We start from the raw sequence: 13,260 nt of genomic DNA, 5'->3' as shown, positions 1-13,260 counted from the left end.
ACATCTATTCTGCTTTATTTTACGGATGATCTGAATATTTTTCATATTTTATAAGTGGTTTCCTGCTTGCCCACTTTTACTGTCTGAAAACAAAAGAAAACAAGAGTTAGCCAAGCTTTACCTTTATAAATGAAGGTCAACATACAGATCTCTGATAGGAATGGGCAGACATACCAAACAGTGCATATGTTGTCCTGGAAAAAGTAATGAATCATCCCCTTACCACCACAAATGTTGAAGTATGAGATTCCTGGGGGGTTGTGTTTATTCTGGGGGTGGGATGGTGGGAGGGGAGAGAGTTGTTTGGGTTTCTCTTCCTTAGCAGTGCTTGGTCCACCCACTTCTTTCCTTCTCCAAAATTACTTTCTGCAGATGCAGATTGACAGATCATCGATGCTGTTTGCAGAATGAAGCCAAAACTGCAGTCTGCAAGTTTAAGGAATAGAGTAATGGAAAAGAAAAGTAATGGAAAATGGAACGGCAATGCTGGCAAAGGGCAGAAGAATGAGCAGGGACTCATAAAACCTCAGTTTGCTCTCAGCTCTGATACTGGCATTAACTGGCTGACCTTGAGCAGAGCTCTTTATCTTGCTCTGCCCTAGATTCGCTATCTGTAAAATGGCGTAACAACACTGGCCTCTGGAAGAACGTTGCGAGTTTCTCCTAATGCTCTGCTATATCAACTATTCCAAATTTTAGACCACTGGATAATTTTTATGCATGGTTACTAGAGTTAATATGCATTATTTTATCCGTCAGTTGTTTGTCAGGAAAAATATGTGCAAATCCGATTGCTATCAGAAACATGAAGTGTTTTTTTTAATTTGCTGAGCTCCACCTCATCAATATTTCTAGTAACAAGCCTGTAAAACTGGATACAGGAACTATTCACTGCATATACGCCTATCCCATCTCACCAAAAAGGCAGATTTACTACAGCAGGGAAATGGAAAGACTGAGAAACCCTCATAGAATTCGACAGGAAAAATTGACAGACACAAGAACAAGGTTTCGTGAACCAGTAACACAGAAAACTGTAACGGGGTGCCCATAGCACAGTTATGCCATGACACTCAGCACAGCCCCAGCACTGGTGCACCAACAGGACCAGACACCGTCCTGGTGCCAGCCCGCAGAGTTAGCATGCCATAAAACCAGAGGCTAGCAGATCTACTCACACATTACACACACGCAGGTATTTTTTTGCAGTGTGTGTGCATACACACGCACACATTTTTGTCTCCAGAAACAGGCTCCTGGCAGAGCACTCCTAACAAATTACAAAACCCAGCTGGCTTCCAGCCTTGTGCTTCGTCTTATCAGTGCACCAGAGTATCTGGTATTAACCCAGAAATTAAAGAGCCACTCTGTCTGGCCGCCTAATTCACCTCCACTCACTCAAATATGGTAGCCAAGATCTTCTCAATTCACTAAACTGTAAAATAACTAGTTACCTGTGTCCTGTCTTACAAGCATAAGATATTTCAAGTCTCCTTGTTACCTACAGATGCAAGGTGAACATCACCAGTTTGTATAAGATCAATTGCATTATTTTATAGCCCTTTGATATAAGGGAGTTGAGAATTTTTAGTTGTATTCTCCTCTCTGAGGCAGGCAAACCAATCTGTGAATCACAATGACCTGTATCCAGAGGCAAAATAAAGTCTTTTTTTTTTTTTTTTCCTACATCCTGAACACAGCCTCCAAAATAATACTAGATATTCACTTGGGCCCAGTTACAAACTGTGGGACTTACTGCCAAGTCCAGCCAGTGATCCTAGAGGCCCCAGCAGTTTATGGGAGTGAGGAATGACTTTATTTACAACAAAAGTTAAATTCCACAGTACCCCGGTTTCTATTTCTAAAGTTGCTTTCTTTCACTCGAAGCACACGTAAATTCACATTTGAAAAATATTTTCCAGCTTCTCCTATTTCTTGGACGGCAGAGTCTTTCCTTTAGCTCCTCAGGATATGCTGCCTCTGTCACATCCAGGCTCTATTTAATAAGACTCCTGCTGCTTACTCATGGCTTTAAGTATTCCTGTCCAGTCCACAGGTACCTTTAAATTTCAAAGCCCAGAAGATGAAAGGATTGAATCTTTCCTGCTTCCAAATCTGTATTTACTGACTTGAGTGTTTGAAGTCTAGAGACCACAGAATTACTGCCGGCTCCCCGGGAAGGAAACCTAGATGCGGAAAGGGGAAAAGGTGAGCTTCTTCAGACAAACCACTTCTTACAGTTCCCTCCTTGCAGAGCTGAATACTTGGCTTTGGAAAAGCTTTTTAATCCCACACTTGGGAATTGGTCCTCTTCTGGAAATATGTTGCTATTTATTTCCATTGCCTTCAGCTGCCTCTTCCATCCCTCCCTCCCCTTCTCCTGCTGCTGCAAAAGAGACTGAGGAAAGTCTGAAGATAATGACTTTCAGACCACCCAAACACAACAACTGAGGGAGATGAAGGCAGCTAAAAAAATTAACGGCACTGGAGCGCTCATTTGTGCATCCAGTTCCTTAACTCCTGGTCCTCCCAGGTCGTTTTTAATAGACTCGACACATGCCAAGTAACCTGCGAAGGTCTCCCAACATTTCTTCAGCGCAACAACCATCACGTGCCTGTTATTATCTTTTGGGAAACAGCTGAAAGCCTAGTTCATAACAACAATATCAACTTTCCTCTTGATAAGTATCTGGCTCAGTTCCTGACCTTCCCAGATTTCTCAGCTGAGTTTCTCTTCCTGCCCTGATTATTCATTCCTCCATGCTCAGCACCACCAGCCCCTTAGCCCTACCCCTACTATAGGCAAAGGAATTCAGGCAGGTCCCTCTACTGCTCTTTCCCATCCTCTGCCGCACGGATCTCATCCTTATGCTGGTTTTAAAGGACTCAATTAATGACAAATGGTTTATTGACCACGGAGGTCCTTTCCTCCTGCCAGATAATTACAGAGAGGCACTTGGATGCAGTTTCGCCTAGTGCATTTCAAAATACAGAGTCAGCCATTTTGAAAGAAACTGAGATTGAGCGATGGATTCCCCACCCCCCCATCTCTGGAATTATGAAATGATAATGTGGTGAAGAGAAATAGCAAAGCCTGGGTCTGTTAGTGATACAAAAAGGTGCTTCTAGAACTGAGTTATCCCTAAACTCATCTCTGCCTTACCCCACAGCAATCAGTAATGACCTGCTTAATCTAAACCAGAGGAGCTCACATCAGACTCCAGATACGACACCATGGTATGAGCACACCTGTGACAGATGTTAGCGTGCTGAGGACTGCCGAGGTTACTGAGGCACCACACTAGACACAGTCAATCTAACAAAACTATGAACACATAAAACCCAGTTCAAAAAGGGGCAGAGGAACGTTAGGAACTGAGAGCAGCGATGAGGAACTTTCTTTTTCTTACTCTGTTTAAAGGTGAAAGGACAAATCCAGGTTGGTTTGTATTTTACAGTGTGAAGAGCACAACATGGAGAGATGGGCACGCTGTCCTAACACACCTGCCAGCATTTGCTGCGAGATGTGAGGAGGGGAAGTAAGACTGGTTTAAGTTGTGTGTTAAACATCCCAAGCCCAGCGGGAGGGATTCAAGAGCACCAAAAACATATTTGCAGAAGAAAAATGAAAACATCCTCCCAGCACATTGAACCTCATCAGCCAGAACATTGTGGACTCACTGCACAGCTCTCGCTCCCACGTGTGGGATGGTCTTTACACAGTCATGGTTTCTCCTCAGAGGGTGTTCACCTTCTTTCTTGAGCCTTTACATTTCCATCATGCTGTGCTGCACCAGCACGTGCTTTGCAGGCCTGAACGCCCTCTTCCAACATCTCTCATGTCCTTTACGGAAAGTGAAGATTTCTTTCGTGAAAGCTGCAGGTCAGCAGCCCTGGCCAGGCTGGTGCAGAAATGGCTTGCGGGTGCTGCAAGCACTCGTCTGCCAGCGGTCTTGATAGGAAAAGCAGGGCTAAATCATCTGCGGGAGGCAGAAGGAAGATCTGCCCTGGGCACCCTGGGGAGGCTGCTGGGGGGGTACCACTGGTTACCCAAGGCCACACTGCAAGAAGGGACTTCTGGAAAGGGCTGGAAAGGGACACACTGCTAACAAAATGGGTTGGTGGGCCACCCTGCTCATCACCTGCCTTGCCTGGCTTTAACAGAGGAGAGCCCAGGCAGGGCACGCTTCAGCCCCACTCCCATCCTGTGTGCCCACTGTACTAGTTTAATCGATGCTGGCTAAAAAGCCCCAGCTGGGCTTTCCCCTCTCCTCTCGCTGCGCCTGGCGCTTCTCCAGACAGAGCCTGTTTTGCCCTTTCTGCGTGCCTGATCCTGCACCCCAGAGCACATTGCTACGGTGCAGGAGACCTGCTCGGCACCTCGGTGCCATCCGTCCCCACAGCGGTGTTTATAGGGCTGAGACTAGAGTAAGCTCTGAGGCTTGTGAAATTTTTCTTGAGGTTTTTTAAGACTCACAATTCCCATTTTGCATAGGAAAACATTCCCCATAGAAAAACACAGACCCAGAGCAACCTTCCCCTGCCTCTCCTGTGTCCTCTCAAACACGGCCAGTATGCGAACAGATGCTGAGAATCACTGAAAGACAAAAGTGGCACCGGGAGTGGACTGTAGATGATGAAAATGGAGAAAGACAGAAAGTTTTGCTTGATTTTATGCAATATACACACTATTGTACATGACCAGCTACTAAAGTGATGTGAAACTTAAAAACAACAGTAAAAAGTGTTTTCCAAACTGTTTCTCTGCATCCCCATTCCCTCGTTTCCCTGGGTCACTGCACTGTATTCATCAAATTATTTATATAGTTACGTTACTATGAAAGCATGAAAATGTATTAGCAAAGTTAACTCTAGGTAGCAAAAGAACTCCTGAAAATGAACTCAAAATAAAATTAACAACGTTAAGGAGTCACATACTAGGCAACAGCTTTTCAAAACAGTGGTTCAATCTGCCTCCAGGGAACAGCCTTTACAGCCTGCTCTCCACTTCTTTTTATTTTAGGTTCTTTACATATGAAAAAAAAGCTTTGCTTGCAGCAAGGTTTGCTCTGGTCTAGGGATAAACATGTGCTATGGTCAGCTTCTCTAGCACCTTCCTTTTGTCCCTAGTGATACAGAAAATAAGCATCGCTCCAACCAGAGGTGCAACAGGGCAAAATGATTGTCTGGACCTACACACAATGTAGCTCCTACAGTGGAGTTCTCCTATACAAGTTCTATCCCAGCCTGTGCATTTTCTGTACAGACTACCGGAGGCATGGATTACTGTCCAGCTCCAACACAGCCCGAATTCTGCAAAGCAGAAAAGACTGAGAAAACAATATTGGCTTCAGGAATTGAGAATAAAAATCACAAGGCATTATATTATACTGGACATCAGGAAACTGTAGCGTGAAAGCTTTAATTGTCTCCCGTGTCTGTAAATGCCAGCAATGTTCCACAGAGCACAACGCAGCTTTGAGGGGAAAACTGGCGGTACAAAAAATTGATTGTGTTGATACCAAAGTTGTAAGTTCGATCTGCAACGCAGGATCGGTATTTTGCCCAAGCTGAACGTATAGTCACTACACATCACAATATTCTTCTGCTGGAGAGATGATGGCTAAATCTAAATGAAAAAAAAGATTTGCTTTTAAATAAAGAAGTGCAGAAGTGGTACAATCTATACTGAAAGAATCAATCCTCAGTGAAACAGCAGTGACTTACTGAAAGGTGACTACCATGTCAGGAATAAAGGCTTAATTCATGCTAATTTTTACATATTACCCCCTAAATGTGGCTGAATGGCTTGAGAGAAATATGCAGCCTTAGCCTATGAGGTTTAAGCCAGCCTGTACGGGGGGCTGCATCTCATAAAGGTCATCATCCCCTGTTTACCCCCGCCAGCAGGGTTTTGCCTTGCTGTGTCACACCCCGCACCCATCACTGCTCCAGCACTTCACCGGGCTGCTTAGTTCCATAACCCAGCAACTAAATAATAATAAAGCTTAAGGAAAAATACTATATTGTTACTTCTCGACGGCCACGCCCATCCTCAAAGACAAAAAAAACTCAAACCAAACCACCACCACCATCAAACCAAACCCCCTAAAGTCAGCTCAACACGCAGCACCCCCCTTCTGTAGCAAATCTATTATTAATAATCAGAGCGCATCTGCTACAACGGGCAACGGCAGCCAGCTGCCTGCCCTGCCGACACGTCACATTCACTTGCTGCCACCGGATTTTACGAGTTTCTGCATTCTTAGCTTTATTTCCCAAGGCGTTTCTTTGTGACAAAGCGCCTGGATGGGAGCGCGCTCAAGTATTTCTCCAAACTTTGGAGAAGCCGCACAGCCGGACTCTCCGTCCGTGCCAGCTTCTGGAGTTCACGGCCAGTTCCCCCCGTTTGGAGCCCGGCATCACTCTCGGGGTGGGGGGGAGGGAAGGGAGGGGATGTTTAAAGCTGGCTGCGGGGCTCTTCCCCCCCCGCCCCCCGCCGCTTGGCCGACGAAGAGAATCGCTGCATTCTTGCTCTAGTTTCTCACTGAACGGGAAAACCAAAGCGGAGCCAAGCCCAGCCCTTTCCTTGGCTCCTGTCCCCGTGATGCCAACCACCAGCCCCGACGGGGCGGGCCGGGCCGATCGGCGGGGGGGGGCTCCTCTCCGCCTGCCTGCGGCCACCCAGCCGGAGAGACGGGACCCCCCCCAAGTCGGGTGGGTCCCGCGGGGTCTCGGCTCTGCAGCGCCCGTCGGGCGGCCCCCCCGTCCCTCTCCCCCTCCGCGGGGGCTGCCCTTACCCTGCCCGCAGGCTCCGCGCTGGATGGCGATGACGGGCGGCTGGCGGAGCCGCTCGGCGCGGCGGCTGGCGGCCCGCAGCTGGCAGGGGCTGGCGTAGGTGAGGCCGTCGCTGCCGCAGACGGGCTCGCTGCTGGAGCAGAGGCAGCGCCCGCTCGCCGCCCGCTTCCGCACGGTAGCCGAGGCGGGGACGCCGCCGCTGCCGGGGGGCACGACGCACTGGAGCCCCTCACCGCACGGCGGGCCGCCGTTCCCACCGCAGGGCTCGCCCTCCTCCGCCCCGCAAAGGCGGCAGCAGCCGCAGCCGTCCAGCACGGCCCCGCCGGGGCAGGAGGCGGGCAGCGGCGGGCACCGCGACCGATCGCAGCGCTCCGGGCACGAGGGAGGCGGCGAGGAGGAGGAGGAGGAGGCGGGGGGAGGCAGCAAGGCCGCCAGCAGCAGTAGCAGCAGCAGCGGGCTCCAGCCCCACAGCGGCATCGCGGCGGCGGAGAGGCGAGGCGAGGTGTGGGGCCGGCGGCGAGGCGTGCGCCCGGCTGCGCGGCCCGCCGGCTTTAAGCGGCGGAGAGGACGGGGAGGGCGGCGGGGCGGAGCGGCGGCGGGCACGGCCCCCCCCTCCCGCCTTCCCCGGGCAGCAACACCCCTCTTCCAGCCTTCCCGAGCAGTAACATCCCCCCTCCCGGGCAGCCACATCCCCTCTTCCCGGGCCAGTAACACCCCCCCACTTCCCTCTCCCCCCCTCGACAGTAATACACCGCTTCCCGGGCAGTAACACCACCACCACCACCCCCCCGCCATCCGCCTCCCTCGGGCAGTAACATCCCCCTTCCCAAGGCAGGAACATCCCCTCTCCCGGGGCAGTAGCACCCCTCTTCCCAGGGCAGTAACACACCCCCCCTCCCCGCCTCCCCCGGGCAGTAACACCCCCCCTTTCTGGCCAGTAACACCTCCTTTCCCGGGACAGCAACATCCCTTCTCCCCGGGCAGTAACAACCCCCCTTCCCGCTTCCCCCGGGCAGTAACATCCTCGCCTCCCCTCCGACTTGTTTTTTTTGAGCAAACTTAAATGGTCCGTTACCGCACGGAGCTGTTAAACTTGGCCTTGAAAGGGTAATAACATGCTCCTGCCAGCGAGGGGGGATGGGGGGGGGGGTGTGTGGAGTTGGACGCTCTTCCCCACTTAAAGAATTAGGGGAAAGGCAACGTGGATTTACATTTCTATCTGATACGGAGGGCAGGGCCACCAGCTGGGCCCCGACTAGAAAGAGAGAAGGGGTGCAGGCAAACGTGGGGGGCTGTCGGGCATCCCGCCGGGAAGGGCCGGTGCTCCCCGAGAATTGGTACCCAAAAGCAGCGGGCAGGGGAGAAACAGCTCCCGGGATACTAGCAATTAGCAGAAGGTTAATCCGAAAGAAATAATAAGAAAAAGGAGCAGTTTTCCGTCATCCCACAAGCGGGCTGATCCAATTTATCTGGCAGCTGTGCAACCGCCAGAACCGGCGGGTAGAGGCCTCTGCACCATATGCTCTTTTAGCACATACAAGGTGGTTTGAAAGGCAACTTAATTACACACAAGTACCTTCCGAGGGAAAAGACATCATTTCCAAAGCTGGCAGGGAAAGGTATAACAAGAACTAATAGCTGGAAATGGAGCACAGCCATTTTTTTAATTATAAGCCGATTAAACTTTTGAACAGACTACCAATATGTAATTATTTAAGTGTATCTTGATTGGCCACCTGATAACCAAGGACCTAATGAACTTTACAAACCATTAGGCAAGATGAAATGCTATTAGCTGTTAGATGAGCTGCGAGTAAGAAATGGAGAACGCCAGCAACTGCATTATACAGAAGAATATAGTCTTTTCTCCTATGAAAAATGGAATAATCTTAAACAACCAGCTGCCTGAGCAGGTGGAAGCAGCATCCCAAGTGTCAGAATTCAAATCTAATTGTTCCAGGAAACAATATAAAATCTTATCAAACTGTGATCACAAAGCCACAAATATGCAAAACTTACTTAATTGCTTGGTTAGTACCTGAAGGTGGGAAACCACGTCGGCACCAACGTTCCCAATAAAAGCTCCAATACGAACCCCTTACACCTGCTGTTTTCCAGTAACTTCTGCACTGTGCAAAAAGAGACAGAATTTCAGAATTACTTGATATCACGCATGATCAAAATAGTAAAGTGGTAATCTGGAACAATTCACAGCAAAACTTCCTTAGTATTAAAATCATTACAGTGCTAAAAAGTCTTAAGAAAAAAGTTTGAAAGTGTTTGTAAGTTTAAATATTTTTTTTGTGTATGTATATATGTAAACATATAACATGGATAGATATCATAGTAAATGTTTCCAAATTATTAATTGTTTATTCATTACTTATTGGCTACTTTTAATAAGCTCTGGGGGTTGTTTTGGGATTGTTTTGGTTTTTTCCCTTTACTTTTAAATAAACACAGGTCTTTAAGGAAAGACATTTTTTAGTGAGAAAAAAAAAAGAAATACAGGTTTAGAAAAGATCTTTGAAGCTCCTATTTGGAAGCAGGAGCAAAGTATTCAAAGACCAGTGAATGACTGTGGGGTTTAGTCCTGCCCTGCCCAGAAGGGCTATCTGGTTTTCTATCGCATTGCCTTCGTCAGATAACTTACTGCTTGAAGCCACAGGAGCCTTATCTCTGTAGGTAGGAGAAAAATTGCATGCAGTGGGAAAGCTCCTTGTTCAGCCACCCTCTCTCCGTGGATGTTTTGTCTTTTTTAGCTTGGTATCCTTTGATATCAGCAAAGGCAAAGCATGAACGGAGGCTCAAAATACATTAACAAAAGCCCCATTGACAGAAACCTCCTTGGAATAGTTATAATTCAGTAAGTCAATCCCCTAGTTCAAAACCAAAGTAAAGTGAATGCATCCTTGCCTCAGGAAAGAAGTAATTAATCAATGAAAGTATAAAGTATTTACTTAACTGTTCAACTTATAAAGTTTGCAAATCTTAGGCGAAATATTTAACTACTTCAAGAACTACTGCAAGTTTATAGTGTTCTCACACAAAAGTTTGAAACATCAGTTGAGTATATTTATCTTTCCCTTGATGTATGGGGTTTTTTTCCACAATTCAGCCAGCACTATCAGTTTCAAGCTCTTTTACAGACTAATAAAGACCTGTAATACACTAGCCAATATTTTTTAAAAATAAATAGCACAGAAAAGGGACATACATTTGTTGATAAACACTGCAAAGGAAATACATCCCAAGGTCCTATGTGAAAACCATTGATTAGCAGTTCACTTCCAAGTAAGTGGACTAATATGGAGGACCTTCTGCTATTACGGTTTTTGTTTCTTAAACGAGGTAAAGATGTGAATGCTAATCTGAATATTAAAATATTTTTTATATGAATTTTATAGGTTTCACATGGGTGCACACACAGCTGAAAATAAACATCTCACTTTCCAGAATAACTGGGATGAGTCTTTAGGGGTTTAACAAGTCAGTTTACTGACAAATATATTTGTTAATTGCCCATCTAACCTGTGCAGAAGTGCCTTATAACTGAAAGGCACTATAAACCCAGAGATTATTATTTTTCCCCCATCATAACGTTTCCCACAGAACAGCTATCCAAGCTAGCAGACATTTATCAACACTCGGAGAGGCTGAATATGTGGTCGAAAAATACTTGAGAGACTTACTAGTAAAATATTTAATCTCCTACTTTTCAAACAGAACTCAATGAATGACAGGAGGCTCCATCTAGAGATCACATGCTATAAATTCTTCTAAAAGGTATGAAAAAAGTTTGGATACTGCTGTCAGGGATCCAGAATTTGCCCCGGCATGCAGCCTCACCTTGCTCTGCGTAGGGGCCAGGACAGAAGAGGTCGGCCTTTCCTGCAGTGTGACGCTGTGCTTTGTGTTACCAATGAAAGGCAGTTTTCATGGATATAGCAAGTTTCCCTGGATGCCCATGAAGATGCTGTCACGTTACCAAAGATGTATTACTTACTGCCTTTGAAATATCAGTTTCCAAAAGCAGCAAAATGTGTTAAGAGCTGCTACTCCCAGTGGTACCTTTTTTACCTTGGTGCTGCAAATGGGCCAGGGAGGTGGCTCTGGAGTAAGGGCACATGTGGAAAGGGTGAGAATGGGAAGAGAGGAGCAAGTAAAGGATGAAAAAAGAGTACACTTGGCAGGAGAGGAAGGGGTTAACTTTATAGTCTGGGGCTAGAAGGGTCCTGGCCAGAAAAGAGGATGGGGAAAGTTTGAGGTGACCAGAACACCTATATTCTGAGGAAACTTAGAGCTTGGGCTTTGCAGAAAGCTTTTGAAGGTTTATTATGACTGCGTTAGCGTGATCATTTTGCTTCATTCATTAATGGCTTTCTCCCAGGTTTTCTATGGGTAAATTTATGCTGTCCTAAATACTTTTGGCCAGAATACAACACCCCTATTCCCCAGGACTTCAAGGTGTAGGAATTCCCCATTTTGTTAAACAAATATTTACTTTTTTAATTAAAAAAAGCAGCACTTTAAAACCATATGATGGGTTCACTGCTATATACAGAAAAGATGCCATTACTTTGCAATGGAACAGCTGCAGACCGGGGAGTTTAAAACTACATGTTCTTTTCCAGATGTGAATTCAGCCCTGGTGCTTGACAGGCAGAGCTGTTGGCATAATTTACAAAATAAATGAACCACCAGGGCGTCTTTTGTAAAGCCTCGAAGGAAACCAAGCAACTGCCCCAAGGAACAACTGCCAATCTGAACAATTAAAATATGTATTTGTGTACACATGGTTTTTTCCTTGATGGCAGAGGGCAATCCTACAACTAGGAGTACAAGTACTACACTACAGGCAGAGACTGTAAAACGAGCGTTGAAGCTTCATAAATTGCTTAAGATTAATTTACAGAAAACAAAAACGCTGCTATAAAAACATGCAGTTGACACCCACCTCTTGAGAGCAGCCTTTGCCCTTGGTGTCCTGACAGGCTCAGTTATCATTAGGAGAATGGGGCAATAGGAATGTAGTGCAACAGAGTGGTTTAAATTCTTAAAAGATGTGCTCACTGTTCATATTGATATGCAAAAGGACAGTCGTTTTAAATGTAAATCTCTAATTACAGTGTCAAAGGTGCCACTTTGAAGAGCAATACTCTACTACTACTACTACTACACCATTACATAGTGCCTTTACAAATGAGTACCAGGTTCTTTCTCAGAGAGGCTGCACAGAAAATCTAAAGTGAAAAAACAAGGCAGACATTTGGGACATGATTCAGAATAGGCCCCACACTTTAATTTTCCAAAGAGTTTCCTTCATTACTTCCATGGAAGATCTCAGAAGTACTTTAGCAGCTTACTAGCTTGGAGCATCAATAGTTATATAGATTATGGTCCAAAATATAGATGAATATTAAGACATTAAATAAAACTGATAAAAGGTAAAACTATATGTAACAGAGGTCTTCAGTTTTTTTATTTAACTTTTAAACTAAAAATGCCCTGTCTAAATTTCCTTCTTTCATTTCTCCCTCTATTCCACCTCAAGTTAATACTGAATCTTTAGAAGAACAGTAATATTTCTGCCCCACACCTTCGGAGTGCACCTTTTTGGTGTGCTCACCGATTCTTACATCCATTATAATATAGACTTCCTATAAACCCTAAAAAAATTAGCCTTTGAATGTCAACATTTTCTACCAACACAGTCATTTTTATGACAGGAAATACTCTGTGATGCCATGTGTACTTTTAACTAATTTCTGAATGGAATTTTGATTTCTGAGCCTATATATGCAATTGCAAAACCCCAAAGTCAAAAAGTACAATTATTAAAATGGCAGCTCAGTTAGTGAAGAATAAAGTTTCAAACAGGTTAGGTCCCCTCCTTCAGTCCATAGCCCCGATTCCTCTGGTCTACCTCCAAACTCCTGTCTGTGTGGCATTGCTTTGCCTACCAAAAGCAGCAGAGACGCTTCCTTTCCAGTCCAGTAGTTAAAGAGACTGTACTCGGACTAGACATCTTAAAGGTCCTTCTGACCAGCTGCATCACTCCAGATAACCAGTTTCCTGGGCACAATTCAGAAATTTTAAACTGCAGTAATTGAAAGTCAACTAGCTCAGCTCAAGACCTTTTAGTACAGAAAGTTACTGCCTTACACTGCTGGACATACACATGTCTTTCAAGCCTCACGCTTTCATTATTCACTGGACAAGTTAACAGATTATTCCCTTTTCCTCTATAACATCATAGCTTCTCCAGCAGTAAACTGGTATTGTAAACAAAAACAGCAGGGAGAAAGGGATGTTTTGTTTTGTTCTCAATTTGCTGCCATTGCTTTTCAAAGCTTACAAGGAGCAAGAGCTTAAAAAAACCCAACAACTTTGAGTAGTCCAGTGATTTAACAACTGGAGTGTCAAGATGGATTTTTAAGATTCAGAAATATACTTTAAAAG

At 45.7% G+C, this 13,260-nt stretch overlaps 1 protein-coding gene across 1 annotated transcript in view; it reads right to left on the bottom strand.

The window, feature by feature from the left end:
- The window catches only part of HTRA1 (HtrA serine peptidase 1), a 34,485-nt gene extending 27,138 nt beyond the window's left edge, over positions 1–7,347 (bottom strand). The window contains exon 1 of the mRNA XM_074875470.1: positions 6,801–7,347. Within this exon, the coding sequence (XP_074731571.1) occupies positions 6,801–7,275 (475 nt within the window). The 5' untranslated portion in view covers positions 7,276–7,347. The remainder of the gene's footprint in view (positions 1–6,800) is intronic.
- Between the last annotated feature and the right edge of the window lie 5,913 nt (positions 7,348–13,260).

The sequence above is a fragment of the Strix uralensis genome, chromosome 7 (genome assembly GCF_047716275.1).
Source record: "Strix uralensis isolate ZFMK-TIS-50842 chromosome 7, bStrUra1, whole genome shotgun sequence".
NCBI classification, from domain to species: domain Eukaryota; kingdom Metazoa; phylum Chordata; class Aves; order Strigiformes; family Strigidae; genus Strix; species Strix uralensis.
The sequence above is the reverse complement of the archived record's forward strand: the minus strand, read 5'-3'. Positions and strand labels throughout refer to the sequence as shown.